Source organism: Scomber scombrus, chromosome 4, assembly GCF_963691925.1.
Source record: "Scomber scombrus chromosome 4, fScoSco1.1, whole genome shotgun sequence".
NCBI lineage: Eukaryota > Metazoa > Chordata > Actinopteri > Scombriformes > Scombridae > Scomber > Scomber scombrus.
In genome coordinates this window covers 14649598-14672895 of record NC_084973.1, presented here as the reverse complement: position 1 = coordinate 14672895, position 23298 = coordinate 14649598, and the positions used below count along the sequence as shown (strand labels likewise).

General features: G+C 40.6%; 1 protein-coding gene across 1 annotated transcript; it reads left to right on the top strand.

Annotated features, from left to right (window-relative positions):
• Positions 1-1259: 1259 nt before the first annotated feature.
• Positions 1260-22491, top strand: sv2ca (synaptic vesicle glycoprotein 2Ca). The gene is made up of 12 exons (XM_062417211.1): positions 1260-1857; positions 12272-12452; positions 13589-13740; positions 18961-19094; positions 19583-19672; positions 20126-20236; positions 20361-20449; positions 20895-21059; positions 21301-21434; positions 21614-21820; positions 22013-22172; positions 22308-22491. Exons 1-12 carry the CDS (start codon positions 1260-1262, stop codon positions 22489-22491), a joined length of 2205 nt encoding a protein of 734 aa, XP_062273195.1.
• Positions 22492-23298: the final 807 nt, after the last annotated feature.

Below are 23298 nucleotides of genomic sequence, written 5' to 3'. Positions count from 1 at the left end.
TAATCCTATATCCAATTAACGCAAATGAGAATTTTCCCACATACTGACTGAATTTCATGATCATTTTGTATCTATTTAATAATGGTTGTATCTCTTTGCTGTGACAAATTATGCAATGAACAGGCCAGAGTGAGCCTGTGGAGGCAATGTGATGATGGGCTGTGGATCACAGTTTGAGCACTCACATAAACTCATGTTACATCATTCACACTGTTAGACTGGGGTCTCCCTCCCATCGGCACTGGCATGCCAAGATGGGAAAGGGCTTCCCCACCCATACTATGTGTTTGTATATGTGTGTGTGTGTGTGTGTGTGTGTGTGTGTGGGTGCATAACATGTTTGGTTGTGTGTGGGAGTCTCAAAGACATGTGAATGTGTGTGTGTGTGTGTGTGTGTGTGTGTGTGTGTGTGTGTGTGTGTGTGTGTGTGTGTGTGTGTGTTACTACTGGTCTCCTGTATCTGAGTATGCTTTTATCTACGTATCCACTCGTGACCATGTCTCCTTTCTTTGCACAGATTAAATATGACAGTACTGCTATGGTTGGATCGTCACTCCCATTATAATAAACCAGCTCTTTATTGGGGGCAAATTGATTTTGGGTAGGGTCTTGTTTATTAGCTTCTGTTCCCCAGTGCTGATCATGAATCAGCAGATTCAGCATCTCTGTTTAAAATGCTCATCTCTTCAAAACTAAGGCCAGCTCATGAAATATAGAACAAAGAGAGCACCTCTGGAAATTGAATGTTCATTTTGAATAAAAACTGAGAGCTATACAGCCAAAGCCATTTTCCTCACATCACTCCAAATGATTAAAAGTCCTGGGAGAATGGTGAGTGAATGATTAAAGAGGGTATGTGCTGTCAGTGTAGTGTCACCTGTTAGTGTAGGATGGTTACAGATATAGTGGGGGAGACATGAGTTATGGGCACTATCTGATGAACATCTCCATCTCTCTTCTTTTTCTTTTCTGCCCTTCCTTGCTTGTTCTCTCTCCTTTTAAAAAAAATCTCTCTTGTCTCTTACCCTTCCCCCATCTCTCTTAGCCTGGCCGATGATTGCCACAGCCATTGTGGGTTATCTCCTGTGGTGACTGCAGACTCAAGAGTTTTCTACCCTGCTGCATCTTGAGACCTACTGATCTCACCATTCCTGCAAACCCCCTGCCAGTTCACGTTCACCCCTTCTGCCCCTCTACCCTCTTTCTTCTACTTCTAAGTATCCTCTAAAACCCTGTGAAGACCTACCGGTGGAGCCAGGATGGAGGACACATACAATAACAGGACTTCCCTGGTTAAAGGGGCCAAGGGCATGGTCAAGGAGGCTAAGCGGCATGCAGCAAAGAAAGTCAACAAGGCGGTGGACCGTGCCACAGATGAGTATTCATCCCAGCGCAACTATACCAAATTTGAGGATGAGTTGGATGAAGATGAGGATTTCTACAGGAACCCCCCTAGGCAGGCCGGAGACAATGACAATGACAATGAGGAGGGCTCCAGTGATGCCACGGAAGGCCACGATGATGAGGATGAGATCTATGAGGGCGAGTACCAGGGGATCCCTTCGGCGGGAGATAGGAAGCATAAGGAGGGCCAGGTGGCACTGGGGCAACCGATGTCAGACGCAACAAGGGACCGTAAGGACCTGGAGCAGGAGAGACAGGCTGATGAGGAGGAGCTGGCCCAACAATATGAGCTGATCATCCAAGAGTGTGGCCATGGGAGGTTCCAGTGGCAGCTGTTCCTGGTGCTCGGGCTGGCTCTCATGTCAGATGGGGTGGAGGTGTTCGTGGTGGGCTTTGTACTTCCCAGCGCAGAGACAGACATGTGTGTACCCAACTCCAGCTCGGGATGGCTAGGTAAGGGAACCTATGTGTGTGTGTGTGTGTGTGTGTGTGTGTGTGTGTGTGTGTGTGTGTGTGTGTGTGTGTGTGAGTGTGTGAATATTGGTGAGTGTGCATGCATTACTTAGTGTTAACAGGAACTGATGCAAAGTATATATTTGATTTGTTTTCAAGGATTTTTATCCATTCATGATTATATATCTTCCATTGTGTTTATGTTGAATTGTGGCAATGACCTGACATCAAAGTCTCCATACTTGAAATTTTAGTATGCAACTTTAATATTTAAAAGGTATGAGTATGAACTGAAAATGAACAGAAACATTAGGTGACTAGCCAATGGTCCCTAGGCTATTAAAAGTGTTACATACTGTAATTTTAATTCTGACAGAAACTACTTGATCAGAGGATATTTTCTAATCAGAAAACCAACAAAGCAGAAAAAGTGACATCCCAAGTTTGGGGTCTAATGGCTAATATGCATACTGTCTAATTGCAACACCAATATAGACTGTAAGATGCCCAATAAAGTTCCCTCCCACAAAATGCAAACAGGCAAACAACAAAATCCCAACTATTGTGATACCGCAGAAGAGCTACCTTTATAAGTGACAAAGTTATTTTTTTGTGGCTGCCTTCTCTTGGATATAATGTCAGATTTTTACAGTAAGTAGTGCAAGATGCATACTGCATTTTATATAGTGAGTATTTACATTACCCAGTACATACTTTAACTGCATATTAAATAATTTAGACACAGCTTCCTCCATTATCAAACAATCAAACCCAAGTGCACATTATATTTTTATATTTCATGTTCCATTATCTTATCACAATTTGGGTTACCATATAGTGTAGAACCAGGCCATAAAAAAGATTGGATTAGTGCAATGTGTTTGAACTGTGCATGTCACACTTTATCCTATAGTTTCGGTCCACTGGTATCTGTGTCAGGATTAAGAGGGTAGCTAGTATTCCCTGTGTGATCTGTGTGTTGAGCAGGAGTCCAGCAGTTCCAGTGGCTGCAGGTGTATAATCCATCACCATGGAGCTGTGTACAGGGGCTGACTCACTGTGTCAGTACCAGAGTGGCGAGGACATTAAATCAGGCGCACAGCCCTTAGATACTAACTGCCACAGTGAGACATGACAATATATCAACTGCATATCACTGCAACATCTGATGCACAATTGATAGGGCAGGGTTTGAGAATGGTTTGTTGTAGGAAAGTATGAAATATTTGGATTACATTAGAATATCTGTAAAGCAAGATATTTAAACTCCCTGTCATGTTCAAAATGTCATTATCATATTTTTACTTCTCACAATTTTGATTATTCATTGGTTGTTCATTTGACCATTTAATTAACAAAATGAATGCTTCACTACATTTTTGCGGGACAACATACATAGATTTCTCTTCTACAAAGTATACATATAAAGTGCCTATTATTTCGATGTGATGAAATCGTTTGTTAACATATGTCTGTGTGGGGTTTCCACTTCCGCTGTGTGAAATCCTCACAAGAAGTTGTGTGTGGTACACCTTCATCTTTTTGTCTCTTTCCAAGTATCCATGTAAACTCTTATCTCCTTTTCTAGTCAAGTAAGGTCCTGCAGGCATTCGTGCTCTACGCTCTGCTTCCCCTTGTTCGTGACTCCATCCCTCACCCCCTGTCCCTCCCTCTCTCCCTATATTCTTTATGTGCCTCTCTTTTCTTCTACCATCCTCCCCCATTCTCCTCTCCTTTCTTCTACTGATTGCCCTGAGGCTCCTCCCTGTTGAGGTGAACATGATTAGTGTGTATGTGTTTGTGTGTATTTGTGTGTGGATGTCTGAGCAAGGCCTACATGATTACTATGACCTTGTTGGTATCCATTAGGAGTTTTCCAGAGTAATTACACTTAATTATGGCCAGCAAAATTAAGTGAGTCTGTGTTTTACAGGTGCCATGGCAATATTTTATTGCCTTGAAGTGCAGAAATAAACAGCAGCCAGTTCAATCTGTGGGTTGATTAGGGTAGACTTTATTTTGTATAACTTTTATTCAACCAAGTTGAATAAAAGGCTCTTATTTTACAATGACAGATTCACAATACGTGACAGTCTTTATGAGTCTGATGATGGAGATACTGTAGGCTTTTAGGGGGCACAAGGGTTAAACCGCCACCATTTCACAGACCAGGTTACTGTTCCTGGCGGGGTACCTCCAATGTGGCCTTATGTCTAATTTAAGACATTTGGTAGGTAAATGGGTGGGAAGCCAGTGAGGGATTATAAACTTGTTGCTGCTGCACTGTAGTGACTTGGTTGTGCAATTGTGTGTTGTGGTGACTGGTTGTGGTTGCATGGCAGGTATTGTGATCTTGGGGTGGGGATGGGAGGGATTTTTAGCACCCACATGCTTAGCCTGCAGGTAAAGCTAGCCAGGTTTCTGAGTTTACATATATATTCTGGGAATTTCATGATTTTATTAGGTAGCAATACTTCAGAGAAGAGTAAATCAGGGGATAAAAAGATGGGGAACACCAAGCTACAAGATTTGCTGCTGGAATCCAGCTGTGGATGTTGCAGTTATGTGGCTTGTTTCTTAACCAGGAGGCTACCAATGCATGCCACAAACATGGTTTCTTTAATGTTACTTACTGTATATGAAAAACTCATAATTTGGGGTATGGGATCAGAGAGATCTCATTTCCCATCTATATTTCTTCTATAAAATCATGTATATGTGTAACCAGGTTTTTAATTGGCTTGTCATATTAGCATTTGTATAATGATCCCACTGGAGTGTTAACCCCTACCCCCACTCAAGGAATGATTGCCGATTACAATACATGATTGTAAAACTAACTCCTATGAGCTCAACTGCAACAGCCGAGCAGTGGGATGAAAGGAGAGATCATCACACATACTGCAGTGATCCATCTTTGTATTGAGAACACTTCCATCCAAAGTTCAACTGAAATCTGAAACTAACGCAAATTATCCATGACAAGTCTTGGTTGCCAGAGTTGAAATTTTGACTACTTGTAAAATTCAGACACACACACACACACACACACACACACACACACACACACACACACACACACACACACACACACATATGTGTGTATATGTGTGTATATATATATATATATATATATATATATATAGAGAGAGAGAGAGGGATAATTTTTAATTTTCCTACCCTTAAACATTTCATCACATATTTTGAAAATAGCCATTTGGTGTTTGGTTAGTTCCACCTGAGCTGGACTCCCATCATTGTTGCATTGTGCAGCTCCATTAATCACATAACAGGCAGAGACAGAGGCAAGCTGCACAGACTGAGCTGAGCATAATGCGATAATGCAGTATGAAAAATGCAAAGGCCTGAATAGGATGGATGACTAAAATGCTGATTAGATTACAGAATTCAATTTGGTCCTACCAGTATCCCCATCTCACAGGAATCTTTAATGCTACATGGGAATGAAGGATGGAGAGTTGGGGTGGACTGTCGGGTGAAATACTGTAAATATTTTAAATAAGAGTGGATGATGTTAGAAGGAAGCAGGAGCGAAAGCAGTTGCTGTTAGATGCAATATGTGTGATGAACAGGGGAGAGGAGAGGAGGAGGGACAGCTTTGAAGCACAGAGATTGCCAAGTTAAAGAGGAGTAATGGGATGAGAGGTGTGGGTGGATTGGAACAGAGAGGTTTCAGATTGGTGTTATTCAGAACACTAACAGTGTGAGGGAGAGGCTTAGCTATCATCTCAGACACAACAGACAATAGGAGCACATCACCCTATCATTATTTATTTGTTCTCAAAGGCTATCTTTTCCCTGCTGAGACTCCGCTCATTTCTCTCTCTGACTCTCGAAACTCTTTGTTTTCCTTTAACAGCCACCTCTCCCTCTCTACTTTCAAGACTTCCCCCTCCTCTTTTTTTCCGCACTGCTCTATTGTTTTCTTCTTTTCATCCTTACTTTCTCATATTCTGATCTCTTGTACCTTTGCTTCTTTGTTTCCCAGCTTCACTTGTTCTCTCCTCTCAGGCTCCATTTCTCTTTCTTCCTCTTTGTCTCTTTCCTTTTCCCCTCATTCCCCCTCTTTCTCCCTGTCTGTATGAGCCAGCTGGCAGGCTGTGTGGGACTTCGTGGTCCAGGGGCAGCTGAGCATGGCTAAACTGCAGTAAGATCGCAGCGTCACTGCGGAGATTACACTACTTGAGTAGTGCAGCTCCACATTGTGTAGGAATGTGTGTCTGTGTTTGTATGTGGGAGAGGAAAGGAGGGTGGGGAAGTGTGTGACAGGACTGAATGTGTGTGTGAGCGTGTATGGACCAAACCTGCTGCCACCAGCAATATCAGCCACAAGTAAACCATGTCTAACTGCTCGCTCTTATCAGGGGTTCATGGCATCACTATATTTCACACAAATTATCAACAGTCTTTAATGTTATGAAGGTTGGATCATTACTGATGCTGAGTGAGTCATTTTAAACCATCCACTTTAAGCCCTACAATAGGTTACTTTCATATAGATTTCATTGAAATCCTGCCCCCACTGATATGACTTAAATATGACAAAAAGCTCCAATCTCTTTTTTTGCGGAGGTGGCAGAAGACGGGGGCATGAATCCGATCAAACTGACACGATGTAGTACAAACGTGATTACATGCTGCTCAGTGTAAAGGAGCTGATGACAGTGCGAGCAAAGAGGAAACTAAGGCAAACAAATGAGAGGGAGAAAAGAGGAACAGGGGTAAAAAGGAGTAGAAATGGGGAAGGGAAATGAGAAGCAAGCCAAGAAATTGGAAAGCAATAGAAGAGGACACAAGCTGAGAGAAAGAGAAATAGAGGAGAGGTAGGGGAAAGAGGCACAGTGTGAAAGAGAAAGATAGCTGAGGGAAAAGGAGACAAGATAAAATAAGATCAAAGTAGCAATGAAGAGACTGATAGAAGGAGTAGAAGAAGAAAAAATTCAAACAGAGAGAGGTACCATAGCATAACCATAGCGCGCACTAAGCACGCCGTTGTATGATAGCATCATCATTATGAATAAAACAGGACGGGTGTTTTGCGCGACACTGAAACAGTTTGCACCGCTAAGAGCAAAGAGCATCAAAGCATGAAATCAGAGAAGAGGTCGTGATGCAGCTCTGCGCTCCCACGGCTCTCAGGGGGCTCCTCGGGATTTGACAGGACAGAAAACACTGCACAAGGGCCTTCACCTTCCTCCCCTCTTCCCTCTCATTCTCTCGCCCTATCTGGCAATTATTGAACTCTCCTCCCTCATTACCTTTTTCTTGCTTTTGTCATCCCCTTTATTGCGTTTTGCTCTTTCTTTTGCTGCTCACTTATTTCATTCGCTTGCATTTGTGCTTGTTACTGTATACATTTACATTTTTGAATTTCCTGTCCTTTATGTAGTTCCCCAGTGGATACTTTGGCAACATCAAAATACATCAAATGTATTTGTCATATTTTAATGGATAAATTAAATTTATTCTTTGGTTGTGTGTGTGTTTGTGTGATTGTGGGAGTATTTTGCTACACGTCTCAGCCTCAACCATCCCCCTCCTTAGAATTTGTCTTGTGTTTAGAATGTGCCTATGATGTTGCTGAATATTAACCATTCCTGGAGATGTGTTTTGACATCTCAACACAGCGTCATGGGGCAAAACCTTTTGCTTCTGCCTGAGAGCTCTCCTGACACACTGTCATTTTCTGATGGTGCTCAGAGTCTATATGGGTCATCAAGTCCAAATTCAGCCGCATCTTCAATGAGATGCATGTACAAGCTGGCAACCATTCAAGGAGTCTTGTTTCTAATGTGTCTAATTAGTACATCAGAAAGTGTACATAAGAAACCAAGCTTTTACAGTCCATCTTTTAGCATTTTCACTCCTGAAATGAGGCGGAACTGAGATGAAGTCTATTGATTTCATTCCTCTTCTTAGTTTGAAAGCATAGGAGAGGACCTACATGTATAGCCCAGCTAAAGCGCTTGTCCAGCTTTATCATGTTGAAAATGTTCCCTTGACTGGCAGTAGCGTCAGTCTAATGTAATGTTGAAATATTTCTTTAAATGTGTACTCATGAAGTTACAGCACGAGGGAAATATAAGTGCATGTGCCACAAATAGGTTTCCTAACTGCTCACAGTGTCTCCATTACTGTGTCATTGGTGAGTTCTGTGAGCAGCTTTTAAATGAACATTTTGCTGCAGTGTTGTTCCTGGAAATGTATCACTATGTCATCACGCTCAAAGAGAAGTGTGACTGTGATAAACACATTACAAAGAAATCCTTCTTGAGGACTTTTTTTTTGACCTGACAGGTTAATGACGCACAAACTGGCTTTTAGTCTTTTAGCGATGAGACAGACCTGAATTTGTAAGAGGAAGCCTGTGTTACTTTTGAATTACAGTATATGACTCACACAACAGTACACTTTTCTCCCCTCTGCTGGCACGGACACTGCTGACATCATGCTCCGAGATGCCGTGCAAGCTAGACAGAACATCAATAAATTAATTATGTAATTAACTGTCCTGTGAGAGATGTACTCATTAGTCAACTGTTTTTATTGCTCTCTTCTTTGTATGGGCATTGAAGTAGCAGGAATGGGAGGTTCTTTTTTGTAATGTTTTTTGCCAAGAAAGCTAAAAAAAATTCCACAAAAAACAAAGTTGATTGTTTGGAAAGTTGCTGCAAAAAATGAAAGGGCCTCTGGATATTTGGATGCATGACTTTTAATAGGAGGCCAGTGGGTGTTTGCCTGTGCAGTCTCCCTGTGCACCCTATCTACCCTCTTCCTAATGAAGCAAATGTGAACTGTGCATAGACTGAAGACTGAAGACTGAAGACTAGAATTGAATTTATGGCACCTTCAGGGGAGTATCTAGATGGCTGCCGAATGTGACAGATAGTCGGGTTTTGTCCCCTGAAGCAAACAGATATCTGCTCACAGCAGAGGAGAAGTGACCTGACTGCAGACATTACAGAAAGGAAATGCATCTTACTATTAAGTTTATTACAATGGGATGAACAAAGTGTCCCTATGGCAGGCTCCATACACACGTGGACAAAATTGTTGGTACCCCTCTGTTAATGAAAGAAAAACCCACAATGGTCACTGAAATAACTTGAAACTGACAAAAGTAATAATAAATACAAATTTACTGAAAATTAACCAATGAAAATCAGACATTGCTTTTGAATTGTGATTGAACAGAATAATTTTAAAAAACAAACTAATTAAACAGGCCTGGACAAAAATGATGGCACCCCTAGAAAATATTGAAAATAATTTGACCATAGGGAAATGTTAAACTAAGGTGTGCCCTCTAATTAGCATTACAGGTGCCTTCAAACTTGTAATCAGTCAGTCTGCCTATTTAAAGGGTGACAAGTAGTCACTGTGCTGTTTGGTGACATGGTGTGTACCACACTGAACATGGACCACAGGAAGCGAAGGACAGAGTTGTCTCAGGAGATTAGAAATACAAATTATAGACAAGCATGTTAAAGGTAAAAGCTATAAGACCATCTCCAAGCAGCTTGATGTTCCTGTGACTACAGTTGCACATATTATTCAGAAGTTTAAGGTTTAATGCATATTGACAAGCCACAAAGCTTCTGGGAGAATGTCCTTTGGACATATGAGACAAAACTGGAGCTTTTTGGCAAGGCACATCAGCTCTATGTTCACAGACGCAAAAATGAAGCATACCAAGAAAAGAACACTGTCCCTACTTTGAAACCTGGAGGAGGCTCGGTTATGTTCTGGGGCTGCTTTGCTGCATCTGGCACAGGGTGTCTTGAATCTGTGCAGGATACAATGAAATCTCAAGACTATCAAGGCATTCTGGAGAGAAATGTGCTGCCTAGTGTCAGAAAGCTTGGTCTCAGTCGCAGGTCATGGGTCTTCCAACAGGATAATGACCTAAAACACACAGCTAAAAACACCCAAGAATGGCTAAGAGCAAGACATTGGACTATTCTGAAGTGGCCTATGAGCCCTGATCTAAATCCTCGGTCCCACATCTGTGGAAGGAGCTGAAACATGCCGTCTGGAGAAGGCACCCTTCAAACCTGAGACAACTGGAGCAGTTTGCTCATGAGGAGTGGGCCAAAATACCTGTTGACATGTGCAGAAGTCTCATTGACAGTTACAGAAATCGTTTGATTGCAGTGATTGCCTCAAAAGGTTGTGCAACAAAATATTAAGTTAAGGGTACCATCATTTTTGTCCAGGCCTGTTTAATTAGTTTGTTTTTGTAAATTATTCTGTTCAATCACAATTCAAAAGCAATGTCTGATTTTCATTGGTTAATTTTCAGTAATTTTTTATTTATTATTACTTTTGTCAGTTTCAAGTTATTTCAGTGACCATTGTGGATTTTTCTTTCATTAACAGAGGGGTACCAACAATTTTGTCCACGTGTGTATATGCACATGTGACTGCAGCTCTCTTCTCTTCTTTTTGTGTCAAATTTTAAATACAAATACCTTCTTAATATGTCTGCACATTTCTGGATACAAAGGAGGACAACACATTGGTGTAATATTATCTGGTATTATCTGTTCAATAAACTATTCACTTTGTAGTAGGCTCAGACAGAAACCTCAAAAACAGATTTCTGAATGGAGAAAAATCCTGTTGGTTTGCAGCAGATACTATATGTCCATGAAGGTTGCTAACCACACAATGCCACATACAATGTAGACTAAAGCAGCAATAATAGGCCTCACTCTCCAGAGCAGAATCATGATGATCAGTGAGAAAAATCAATGCTGTTTTGTTGGAGCATTGATCCCATGTGTGATGAGAGAGATTAAAAGAGAGCAGAGGGCCCTTTTGTAAAGTCACCCTGCATTACTGTTCACATTTGTCTCCTCATTGATCAGAGCCTGTTTTCAGTCCTTTACACTCTGTATTTACTCATCAAAGCTAGAGTGTGTTACAATAGCTGAGGGTTTTCCTCATTGGGTTTCAGGCTCATTGTCATCAGTCAGTGCACTGATTTTTGGGATCCTGTTAGAGTAGTGGGAACGCTATGCAGTAGATCTCTTTTAAAACATTTTTTTGTCTCATAGAGATTTGAATTACAGGTGATGATGAAAATGTTCTTTCATCTGTAATTGTAACATCTGGGAATGTGTATGCATGCGTGTGTGTGTGTGTGTGTGTGTGTGTGTGTGTGTGTGTGTGTTTGTGTTTGTGTTTGTGTTTGTGTGTGTATGTATGAGGAGCCAGACTGAAAAGATATTTATTCAGCTATGAAACATTTTGATATCAGCAATTGCATGTGACGGTACTCTATTTTTAACTTTTTAAAACAGCAAAATCATCTTTAAATTTAGCATTCCATACGGAGACAGTCATTCAACATAACGTCCAATTCACTGATGTCCATCCAGCAGTAATGGAGGCTAAAGCTTAATGTTGTTCCATATTTTAATTTTTCACTTCCCCATTTGCCAGCGGAGGCAGATTTAGAGGGCACAAGTAAAACACTAAAACACTTCTTGGCTGAGTGCAGTGTTAGGTGGCTTTGACCACTTAGGCTGAGACATTTTCACAATGCTGCATTCTAATTTCACATTCACATCAGTGAGTATGTATTCATCTTGTCATTGGTCTTATACCACCATGCCTTTGAGCGAGGCATAATTGTTCTGTGGCTGAAATGCTTTATTTAAAATAGCAGCTTACAGCAGAGAATGTCCTGGAAATCTCTCTGGTGTGCATGTCTGTAACTTTAGTAACATGTTTACGTGTCTATAATCAATATTTTTATATTAACACGGGATCACATGATCACTTTCTGTGAAAAGGGCCACTCGATCCACAACTGTGCAGTCCCTCTCATCTCTACAACGTTTTATAGTCTCTTTCAGTTCATTCTTTGGTTTTCAGGCCTACAAATTTACTGTTGTGGTTTTTTTTAAATGCTCTCAATGTGGTTTTCAGCGGCAGTGGGCTGGTGTTTTCAGAGACAAAAACTAGCTGCACAGCACCAAATGGCAGACAGACAGAATGGCTGGCTGGTGAACAGTGGAACATTAAGCAGCTAAAGAGTCAGACATTTCCCTCAGAATCAAATGAGACCAAAAGAAGAACTTTTCAACTGGCATCAAGAGGCCAAAAAATAAATAAATCAGTATTTGCACGTTTAAATAGTGTTCCTAAAGAGCATGTTTATATTTTTTGAAGATATTGTAGCAAAATATATGTGAAAAGCTTGTGGGGAATGACTCATCTGTTACTTTACATACAAAATCTGATGAGCAAAATGACGGTCGGTCTAATCCTTGATACCAAAAACACAATCTCATACAAACAAATACAAGAATTTAAAGATGTTAGATAATGCACTGTATATTGAAGAAAATGAAAATCAGACTTCTCTGTCCCTTTCTCTTTCCAGGCAGTGTTGTTTACTTGGGGATGATGGTTGGAGCGTTCTTTTGGGGAGGGATGTCTGACAAAGTGGGCCGTAGACAGTGCCTCCTCATTTGCATGTCCACAAACGGCTTCTTCGCCTTCCTGTCATCTTTTGTCCAGGGATACGGCCTCTTCCTTGTTTGCCGTCTCGTCGCGGGCTTTGGGTAAGTCTGATTCAGTGAGGGTCATTCTCGGGCCGACGAGGAAGGCAAGCCGTCACTTTAAATGATTTGTGAACGTCAAGCCAAATCCAAAGGCAGGGACGCCTTAAGGCATACTTTCCTTGGCAACAGGATGGTCACACTTTCTGCACATACAATGGTTATCCAAAATGAAATCAATGAGAGTAAAGAATTAATCACTGTGAGGCAGACTTTCACTGAATAGTTATTGAAAAAAGCTGAGAGCAATTTCCTTTAATGATTACTTAAAGGAAAGCATGCTCCTCTCTCCCTTTACAACAGAAAGTCTGTAGTTTTTGATTTGACCATAGAGTCATTTTACCTATCTATCAATTTTCGTAACGTATCTTCCCTACTACTGCAATGCAATGAAAACTATTAACACCCTGTGATGTTCTCATTGCATTAACAACAATTAAATATACGTAGTCTCAGAATAGATATTAACAAAACATGTTTCAGACTGTCTGAAATTTAAAATGTTAGCAGAGGCAGACAATGTGTCATCTACTCACAAAGGAGACCTAGTGGCGCAGTTGGTGATTTATTTTGTCCTCTTTGGCAGTGTAACTGTTCTTTTAAGAGCTAATTCAGTAATTGCATCTGCATCGCTCTCCCCAGAGACCTTCGGAGTAATTGAAAAGGCTGTCCGAACTGCCAGTGTGACCTGTGCCTTTGAATCATGAGTATACCTTCCACTGGGGTTTTTTTGTGTGTTTTGTTTGGAGAAAAAATAGGTGTTCTTATTTTTTGCTTATTTTAACCACTTTACTATCAAAGCAATCACATTTTTTTTATTAAAAAAATATATAAAAAAAACAAAAACAAAATCAAAAACATTAGCCTACAGATGAAACATGCTGCATGAAATTATCCATTATGCTATTAGCGTTTAACATTTAATTGCTCCTCAGTTTTTGTGACACTGGCTTGTATTCCTGTAGCTGAATGAACACAAACATATAACCGGGGGAAGGCAAAGCATGTAAAACCAACCATGAATGAATAATTAATATAAAAGTTGTAAAACAGTAGGATATGATTAAGTTAATTTAGGTTGTGTCTCTACCAGCCTCCCCACCTCCCACTAACTTTCCTGTTCTCTCTGGTCCTTGCAGGATAGGAGGTGCTGTGCCCATCGTTTTCTCCTTCTTTGCAGAGGTGTTGTCCAGAGAGAAAAGAGGCGAACACCTCAGCTGGCTGTGTATGTTCTGGATGATTGGTGAGATCTATGCATCGGCCATGGCCTGGGCCATCATACCACACTATGGTGAGTTTATTGGTTAGAAAAAATAATGTACACCTGTCTGGGTTAGGTCATGTGTTAGGCAGGGGGTTCATGTTTATAATGTGGCTGCACCAAGAGCGAAATGATTTTAGTTTTTCTGTAATTAAACAGCAGACATGTAAAGGGATGGAGAATTTCTGAAATGGATGGTTGTCAAAAAGTCTGATAGTTATATGTGAATTTATGTCTAAAAAAATGTATCTCGTGTGAAAGCCTTAAAAGGATAAAGTTTACACTGATGATAAGCTGGTAATGTGACTTTATGCTTAACTCCTGACAAACAGGTTAAAAAACGGTAAGACCTCCCTGTGGCTGTACGTTAAATTTTCCCTGCCAGACAATCAATCACTTAATAGCTCTCAGTGGCTGCAGGCAGGGAGAGGCAGAGGTTAAGAGATTAACATACACATGGATACCATAGAGCAGAATGGGTGATGGTGGGCCTGTGGGAGAGAGATGCCTGTGATTTATGACAATACTGCTTCAGATATCAGCTGCACTCTTCATGAAAAGCAAAAAAAAAAGAAGGGGATGAGCTTTTCTCTTTTCCTCTTCTCCCACTCGAGCCCCTCACACTTCTTCCCTGCTTTTTTTTAACCTACTGTCCTTTCCTTTTACTGCCTCCCCTCTCCTCCTGTTTTGTACTCTCCCCATCTCTCTGTCTAACTCCGTCCTTCCTTTTATTACCTCTCCACTCTCTCCATTCTCTGTCTCCGCAGTGTTCTTCTTGATCAAGCATAATTAGGTTTTTCTCCTTGCTCTAATAGGACAAAGCTACAGCTAGAGGTGATTTATGGCCAGACCATGCTTTAGCCAACCTGTGACGTCAGTGAGATACAGTGTGTGTGTGTGTGTGTGTGTGTGTGTGTGTGTGTGTGTGTGTGTGTGTGTGTGTTTGTGTATGTGTGTGTATTTCTGTCTGTAAGTGGCATGGATGATACTGGGCTGCAGCCACACAGGTCTTCTTCAAGGGAAATTGAAGGCAATAACATCAGACACTGTATGAGGTCATTCCAGTTAACACACACACACACACACACACACACACACACACACACACACACACACACACACACACACACACACACACACACACACACACACACACACACACACACACACACACACACACTCATGAACACACAGGCAGGGCAATGGCAAATTCCATTCAGTTTCTGACGAGGCACTTGCCAGTTTTCTTCACAGAAGGGTGCTCACAAACACATAAATAAATACACACACTGCTGTATATCCGCTCACATGGATGTGTAGAGGCACACTGGTGAAGACTTGCAGAACCCTCTGAAACCAGAACAAGTCTTCATGAAAAGACTCTGCTGTCAGATCTGCTGATATCGTATTGAAGGGATGGTAGTGGCCTTTCTTTGCTCACTACCACTCCGCCTCTCTTTCTCTGAGAAGGGATTACGTGTCTTGCATACATACTCTGGCAACCCGATGGTTTTATGTTTTCCCTGTAGTGCTGCAGTGCCTGTAACCAACAGCACTGTGATGTGTGGGCAAAAAGTGGCCAAATGCCTCATGCAGAGATACCTTTATGTCTTTGAATGAAAACACTGGTGACAGTGTATGATACGAGTGCCTCAACACTGGTGTTTAATACACCATTAGAGCTCTCATTTATCTTTTCCACTCGCTGACTCCTAATGTCTCCCAAAAGCCCCCTGACAGACTCACAGCTGGACCCCTGAAGGAGGTCTGCTCGGCACAGGTCCTCATCACACTGACAGCAGAATTTGAAGAGTTTACAGGCTGCCAACCAAGCCCACCACTGGAGTAACCTCGTTAAACACTGCTCAGATCTACAGATCTACAGATTAAATACCCTCAGCAGACTCTACTGCGCTATTTATCTATCTATCTATCTATCTATCTATCTATCTATCTATCTATCTATCTATCTATCTATCTATCTATCTATCTATCTATCTATCTATCTATCTATCTATCTATCTATCTATCTATCTATCTATCTATCTATCTATCTATCTATCTATCTATCTATCTATCTATCTATCTATCTATCTATCTATCTATCTATCTATCTATCTATCTATCTAGCTGGGAGTTGTGTAGCACTGCTGACTCAGTCATCCATAGACTTAGTCAATTATGTACATAATCCCTGTAATGAGATTTCCGATGGCATGAGTGAAACACTAACCCTGAGGGGCAGGAAGCCACACTACAGTTCTGTAGAAAAGGCAATCACTGCTGAACAACTCCTTCCTTTTCTCTCTCTGTTACTCTGTCTCTTTTTCTCTTTATTTCTCTCTCTCTGAGTCAGTTCACACAGATACACACACTCAAACACACACAAAAAGACAAATAAATAAATAAAGGGACTCTACACACAGTCGAGACAATGACTACAAAGTCTCCTAATCTTATTACCTCCAACAAAGACACTGAGAGGTGAAACCCAATCATAGACTCATTGGTAATGTACAGTATTACCAATATTATTGTCACACCCATATAACGTGTGCTATTACTCAGAAAAAAACAACAAAAAATGTTTATCCGTAACAACCTGCTTGCATGTACAGTATATGAAAACATCACATTTATTATGTTTATACATGTTTTGTACAGTGTTGTATTGTCGTGTTAATAAATTCACCAACAGCAAATATAAAAAGGAATAAAATCCAGTTTTACTTTTTTACTTTTGTCCTTTTGATGTTTTTGCTAGACGTTTACCTTTGTAATGTTTTTTTGACTGCTCCCTCCTGACACATGCTCGTCTTGTTGGTCTCTTGTGGGATGCATCCATCACTTATAACAAACACCCACCTCGTATTTGAAAATTGTTGATATGCATTGCTATCAAAGCCTGATTTTAATACGCTGTGAGATTAATTCTAACCAGTCTTTTCCTGGCATAACCATTAGCGTTAACCCCCCTTCCACACGCCCTGACTCCCCTCCTACGCCTTGGATAGGCGTAGGAGGAGGAGTACGTTGGAGGAGTACGTTGATGGATAATGGTGCTGTTCCCTTTGGAGCAGCATCTGCATGCGGCGTGATCTGTTGAGAGCGGTGGGAGGTCACGACTGACATGGCAACCCTTTTTTGTGTTTGCTCTCCCAAAAAAATCTAAAAAATGAAGTCAATGACAGCACAAATAGAAATCTATATTATCTGGATTATCTATATTATAAATCTGTATTATGCATTTGTGATTGCATTCTGGCTGGTCCTCGATTTATTTGGTATATATAAAGTCTCATCCCATATATGAGGAGAGGAAATGTCTTACATTTTCCACATAGTTTAGGTCTATGTGGAAACATCTTTTGTCAGGCATTGTATGAGAAAAACATGATTGTTGTTTCAACCTAAGCTAAATTCAAATCTTTCATTATGTCTATCTCTAAGATGTCTTTAAACAGTAGTCATCCTGCCTTATTCACTGAATGATTAAAAAAAACAAAAAACCTTTACTTATTTGAACCATTTTCACAAAACAGTTTTGTGAAAATGCAAGAAGATACAGTAAGTGTCATATTTCAAAAGGGAAACAAAAATCTAATTGTGTGTGTGTTTTTTTGTGTGCATTTGTGGGTGGAAGTATGGCATAAGCGTCATGTGCATATGATAATTCGTGTTATTAATTTCTGTGCTTTTTTTTACCCTGGCAGTGCAAGTTTTATGTGTTGGTGTGGCTGTGTGTGCGTCTCTCCCCTTTTGTGAGATTTCCTATATGTGTGTATGTGTGTGTGTGTGTGCGCATGTGTGTGTATGTGAGTAGTGCATGTTACAATGATTAATGAGTCTGCAAGAGTGCCTGTGGGCTGAGATCAGGTGCAACAAGATTTAACTTAGCAGAAAACACTCAATTCCTTTCCTACACATTCAATTAACCCGTCCCTTCTCTCTGCTCCCTCTGCAGAGCCATTCATCTCAGAGCTTACACATCACTCTGCTCTGGCTGTGGAGTGCTCTAATTTAAATGCCGTCTTTCATTTGCAGCTGTTGTATTCGCAATAGGTTCATACATAACATTTAGACTCAGCCTCTCAGATCAAATGGCCCAATCTTGCCTCTGATAAAGATATACCGTAGTATCTACAGTACTTGTGCTCCCTCAAAGGATCGTTTCAAGACTATTTGAGTAACGATATTTGCTTTTATTATGCCCCTGTGAATTGAAGATTGGGTAAATAACCACCTGCTGGTTTCAAATGGTGTGCTGAGCATTAGTGTATAATTCATGAATTAGACTTACTGTGATTTGTTGTCTGGTCCGAGACACAAGCAATTATCACCAGAAATATTCCCTGTAGTGCTTTGTCACTTATTTTCAGGATCAGGATCTTTGAATGGATACCAACACATGCTTCATCTTTATCAGCAAAAAAAAAGGCAAACATTAAGTTAGCTGTGCTTAAAACACACCAAATCATCTTTGAAATGATGACAACATACCAAACCCAAATAATCTCCATCAACAACAAAAAACCCCACCATTCAACAAGAATATTTAGACATGCACATTACATACGATATACGGGCATTTACAATGGTAATAAGAAACCCTGATTGCAATTATAGGATTTATCTTATTCTTATATCAATAATGGATCAAATGCTATTGTATAATGATATGCAATGTGAAATAACTTACTTGTAAATACAGCATTATCGCCTCATTCTGCATTTACTTTTTCACTAATTGATTTAGTTCAGGCCCAAAAGTCCACTGCCATTAGTCTGCAGCAAGCAGCTATTTTCACCAAAAGAAAAGCACTCATAAACCCACTGTGCGCTACATGTCCAACCCCAAAACTAGCTGGTTAACATTTTGGATCACTCAGGAGCTAAACAGCCATCTATTCTTCTCAGGAGTTGGTGAAGACCAGAAACAGAGCTAAACAGGGAGGCAGCATTGGACAACTTTGGACAATGAATAGTCATGTTGTCCTTTGTCTGTTGTTTTATAAATAGACATCTTGATGGCATTGTTGCATTGATACTATGTTGCATTTGAGGATTTCATTTGCTAATGATTGGAGTTAAATGAAGTTTGATCAACAGTTATTTATTCAGCTTTAGAAGTGTGCATGTCATCTCTAAGTGCTGTAAGCACTTGTAACATCTTCAAATATTTAAATGCATTAATTTCCAATTCTGCTTTTTCAAACATCTTAATCTGACCTGGTTGTCAACTGTTTACAGGATGGAGTTTCAGTATGGGCTCAGCGTACCAGTTTCACAGTTGGAGGGTGTTTGTGGTTGTCTGTGCCCTGCCCTGTGTGTGTGCTGTGGTGGCGCTTACCTTCATGCCTGAAAGTCCCAGATTTTACCTTGAGGTAAACAGATTTTTCTGAATTGTTACAGTTCAACAACACTGAAATTGTTCTGATATCTCCTGAATCTGTAGCATCAGTTGTATCTTCAAGAAGGCAGCCATATGGCACTGTCAGTGTCAATAACTGTGCTTATCAATTTTACATCAATTTCATCTTTATAATAATACAACAGTCAAATGGAGAGTATTTCCCCAACAGATGTTTCATCAGACTAAAAAGTGTGAGTCATCCAAAACTCAAAATAGAAGCCTAAAGATCAGCGCCAGTAGTTTTTCTGCTGCAGGATAATTACCCTTTGAAGTAAAATGAGTCACTGTTGTCGTGACTCTCATGATTTTGGCCCATGTCAGAGAAATCAAAGGAGTGTATTTATGTGCAGTGTATATGATTGCGGATGGGAGACGGTTGCCATCTCTGAGTAAGCGAGACTGGTGCTGATCGCATGAATTTATCTTGTCTTCTCTCTCCCCCACTTTCCCTCCTGTCAGGTGGGGAAGCACGATGAAGCCTGGATGATCCTCAAACAGATCCACGACACCAACATGAGAGCGCGTGGGCAACCGGAGAAAGTCTTCACTGTGAGTGTTTGTTTCTCCTGCGCGCTGTCTTGGCTGGGTTTCTGGATGCTTAAGGAAGCAAAGAGGCTTATATTCTGCCACCACTGGGACAGGCTTTAACACATTCTCTGTGCAGGATCACATCTGAATCATGATGCTTCTGAAAGCTGTTTTGTGTCATTCAGGATTATTTGCTGCATGAGCTGCAGTTTGGGAAAGCCTCTTAGTCGACATGTTTCTTGAATTGATCATGTACTTTAATACCGCCTGTTAAAATTCACCTTCTTGATTCTGATTAGATGTTCAATCCAGTCATCGTTTGCTTTCAATATAGTTGGAAATGAGGGATGACCACATAGATAAGCAAAATTAAAATAGAATTGAGACCCACTATACTGTAATCCATAATTAGAGTCATGTCACTGTAATATTTTACTAATGTAATTATTGTGTTTCCTGTGGTTGATTTCCCAGGTAAATAGAATCAAGATCCCAAAGCAGTTAGATGAACTGGTGGAAATGGAGTCACAGTCCGGAAATCCAGTTTCCAAGGCTTTCTTTCGGATAAAGGCTGAAGTACATGGGGTAAACGTTTTCCTATTTCACTGTATTTTAAGGTCAGCTGTTATACTCATTTATTTCCACTAATTCCATTCTGAATTTGTCTTTTGATTATGTATAAACTAAAATTGGTCTTTTGTCTTTTTAGATCTACATAAATCTCATGAAGTGTTTCAACTACCCTATGCGAGAAAACATGATACGGCTGGCCATAGTGTGGTTCACACTGTCATTCGGGTGAGCTTTCTGATCTCATTTGTGTCATAGAAAAATCTGACAAGTCTAATTTCTTTGCTCAGATAATAGCACAAGGCAGTCAGGCTTGCAGCCACATTGCATTTCTGTCATTGTGATTTCTCTGCTGTGCAGAAGTTGCGTGGCTGCGTGAAATCAATCATAGTCCTGTGGATCAATACTGGTCCATTGGTGTCTCAGTGGAAGCAGGGATAGGAATGAAAGCAGCCAGGGATTAAAAACACCCTTTAAAACAAAAACACCTTTTAAAATCAAACAGAAAACCACAGGTGTCTCCTTCTGCCGTGTGTGTCTGCCTCTCTGTTTCTCTGATTGCACATTTAAGAGTGTGTCCATGTTTTTGGTCCAAAATCAACATTATTAAGCTGGTCAATTGACAAAATAACTCCCTGCTGTCCTGATGCAGTATGTGTTCCGTTGGTTGCAGGTATTACGGCCTGTCAGTTTGGTTCCCTGATGTCATCAAACACCTTCAGGCAGATGACTATGCCTCTAAAGTAAAGATCCACAACAATGAACGCATCGAAGACTTCACCTTCAACTTCACACTGGAGAATCAGATCCACAAAAATGGCCTCTTCGTCAATGATCGGTAGGACTAGTAAATTAACATGCAGGATGAGTGGAGGCAAAATTATATGGATTATGTTCAGTTTATAATTTTAATCTGTGATCTTATGATTTAACATATTTAAACAAAGCAAACATATTAATTTAGGGTTTAAACAGTTTAAATGTTACCACACTGCAGTTACACTGATTTTAAACTATAATAACTACTATAACATGCTGTGATAAAACATTGAAAGCCCATTGCTACTTTGTCTCTTCAGATTCATCAGTATGAAGCTGAGGTCCGTCACTTTTATTGACTCAACCTTTCGTAACTGCTTCTTTGATGATGTTACATCGGTGGGCTCATTCTTCCGTAACTGTACTTTCATTGATGCATTCTTCTTTAACACAGGTGAGATATTCAAATTAAAGATTAAGCAGCACGTTTTGTCATTTTGGATTCTCAAATTAACCAGGTGAAATGGTGAAAAGGGAAAACTGGCAGACAAAATCACAGAAAACATTGGAGAAAACAGTAATTTGCTATGTGCTGTTATTGCCAAATTGTGATTTATTGTGTTCTCTGGGCAGACATCGATGAAGCCAAGTTGATCGATGGCACAGAGGTGATCAACAGCACTTTCACCCACAACAAGATGGGATGCCAGATGACGTTTGATGATGACTACAGTGCCTACTGGGTTTACTTTATCAATTTTTTGGGGACTCTAGCTGTTCTGCCTGGCAACATTGTGTCTGCCCTTCTCATGGACAAAATTGGGCGTCTGTCCATGTTAGGTAAGAAAGATGGGGAAGGTTCATGTTCGTGTCAATGGAGGAGGGTGACAGCACATTTGAGTAATTGATTTTCATATTGACTGTAGGATGTTGAAATGATTCATGCTATGGATGTGGCATCCATCATCAAGTATGAAAGGCAATTTTGAGCATTATATAAATGACTTGCACTAACTCATTCTCTGTGTTCAGGTGGCTCCATGGTCCTGTCAGGCATCAGCTGTTTCTTCTTGTGGTTTGGCACCAGTGAGTCCATGATGATTTTCATGTTGTGCCTTTACAATGGCCTGAGCATCTCTGCCTGGAACTCCCTGGATGTGGTCACAACTGAGTCCTTCCCTACTAATAGGAGGTGAGGGGACAAAAGTGCACATAGTTGTTTAGACTTGCTTATTGACTTCCATACAATGGACAGACATTCTACATAAAAACAAAGAGCTGATTCAATCAACTTTAACATATTTCTGTCTCTCCCCCCCTCATCCAGAGGGACAGGCTTTGGGTTCTGCAATGCTCTGTGCAAGTTGGCTGCAGTCTTGGGGAATCTGATATTTGGTTCCCTTGTTGGCATCACGAAGGCCATCCCCATCCTCATGGCCTCATCCGTGCTTGTGGGGGGAGGCCTAGTGGGTCTCCGGTTGCCTGACACCAGGGCGAATGTCCTCATGTAACCCCAGCATGATGTTCATCAGCTGGGGTAAAATGGAGATAAATCAAGAGGAAGTCCAGGGAGCAGTGAACAAGGAGTGCAAATGGCTTGGTTCATACATACCTTAACACTAATAATCACATTTTAGCTTATGTTCTTTAGGTATAATGTTTGAAAACCCCTTTTTCACAATGCGTTAGATCAATCCTTGAAAGTTAATATTAAGTAATTTTGTGAATTTATTCTCTGAATATTTCACATGACAGAGCTGAAAAATTGCACAGGTTCTGAGATTTTATTGAGACTTCAGTAAAATTTTGTTCAGTGAACGGATGTACCTTCCAGCTGCAGCCATAATCTTGTGTGGAGTCACCGCATGGTTAAAGCTCAAGGCTTTTAATATTGATACAGTCTTATTAAGACAAGCCAGATGGGGAGAAAAGAGAAAAACAAGCTGTAATGAGCACAGCCAGCCTGCTGTGTGATAACGGAGGGAATAGATGATCAGACAGAGCGGACACACGACACAGATGCATGACAGATGGTTTGCCCACAGGACCCGCGTACAGGACATGTTGCAAACAGTCAACATATACAAATATAATAAATATTCACACGTATATATATTGTGCAATTCTATGTCTTAAAATAGACTCACACTCTCATATAACTACAATCTGACCCATTCTCCACTGGGACCATACACACAATACTGTTTTTGTTCAACATGATATTTTCTCAGATACCTGCAACCTTTTCAAAGCAGATCATTCATGTAAGACACTAAGCCCTTTGCATTACCTATCCAATCAAGAATAAAAAAGGCCAT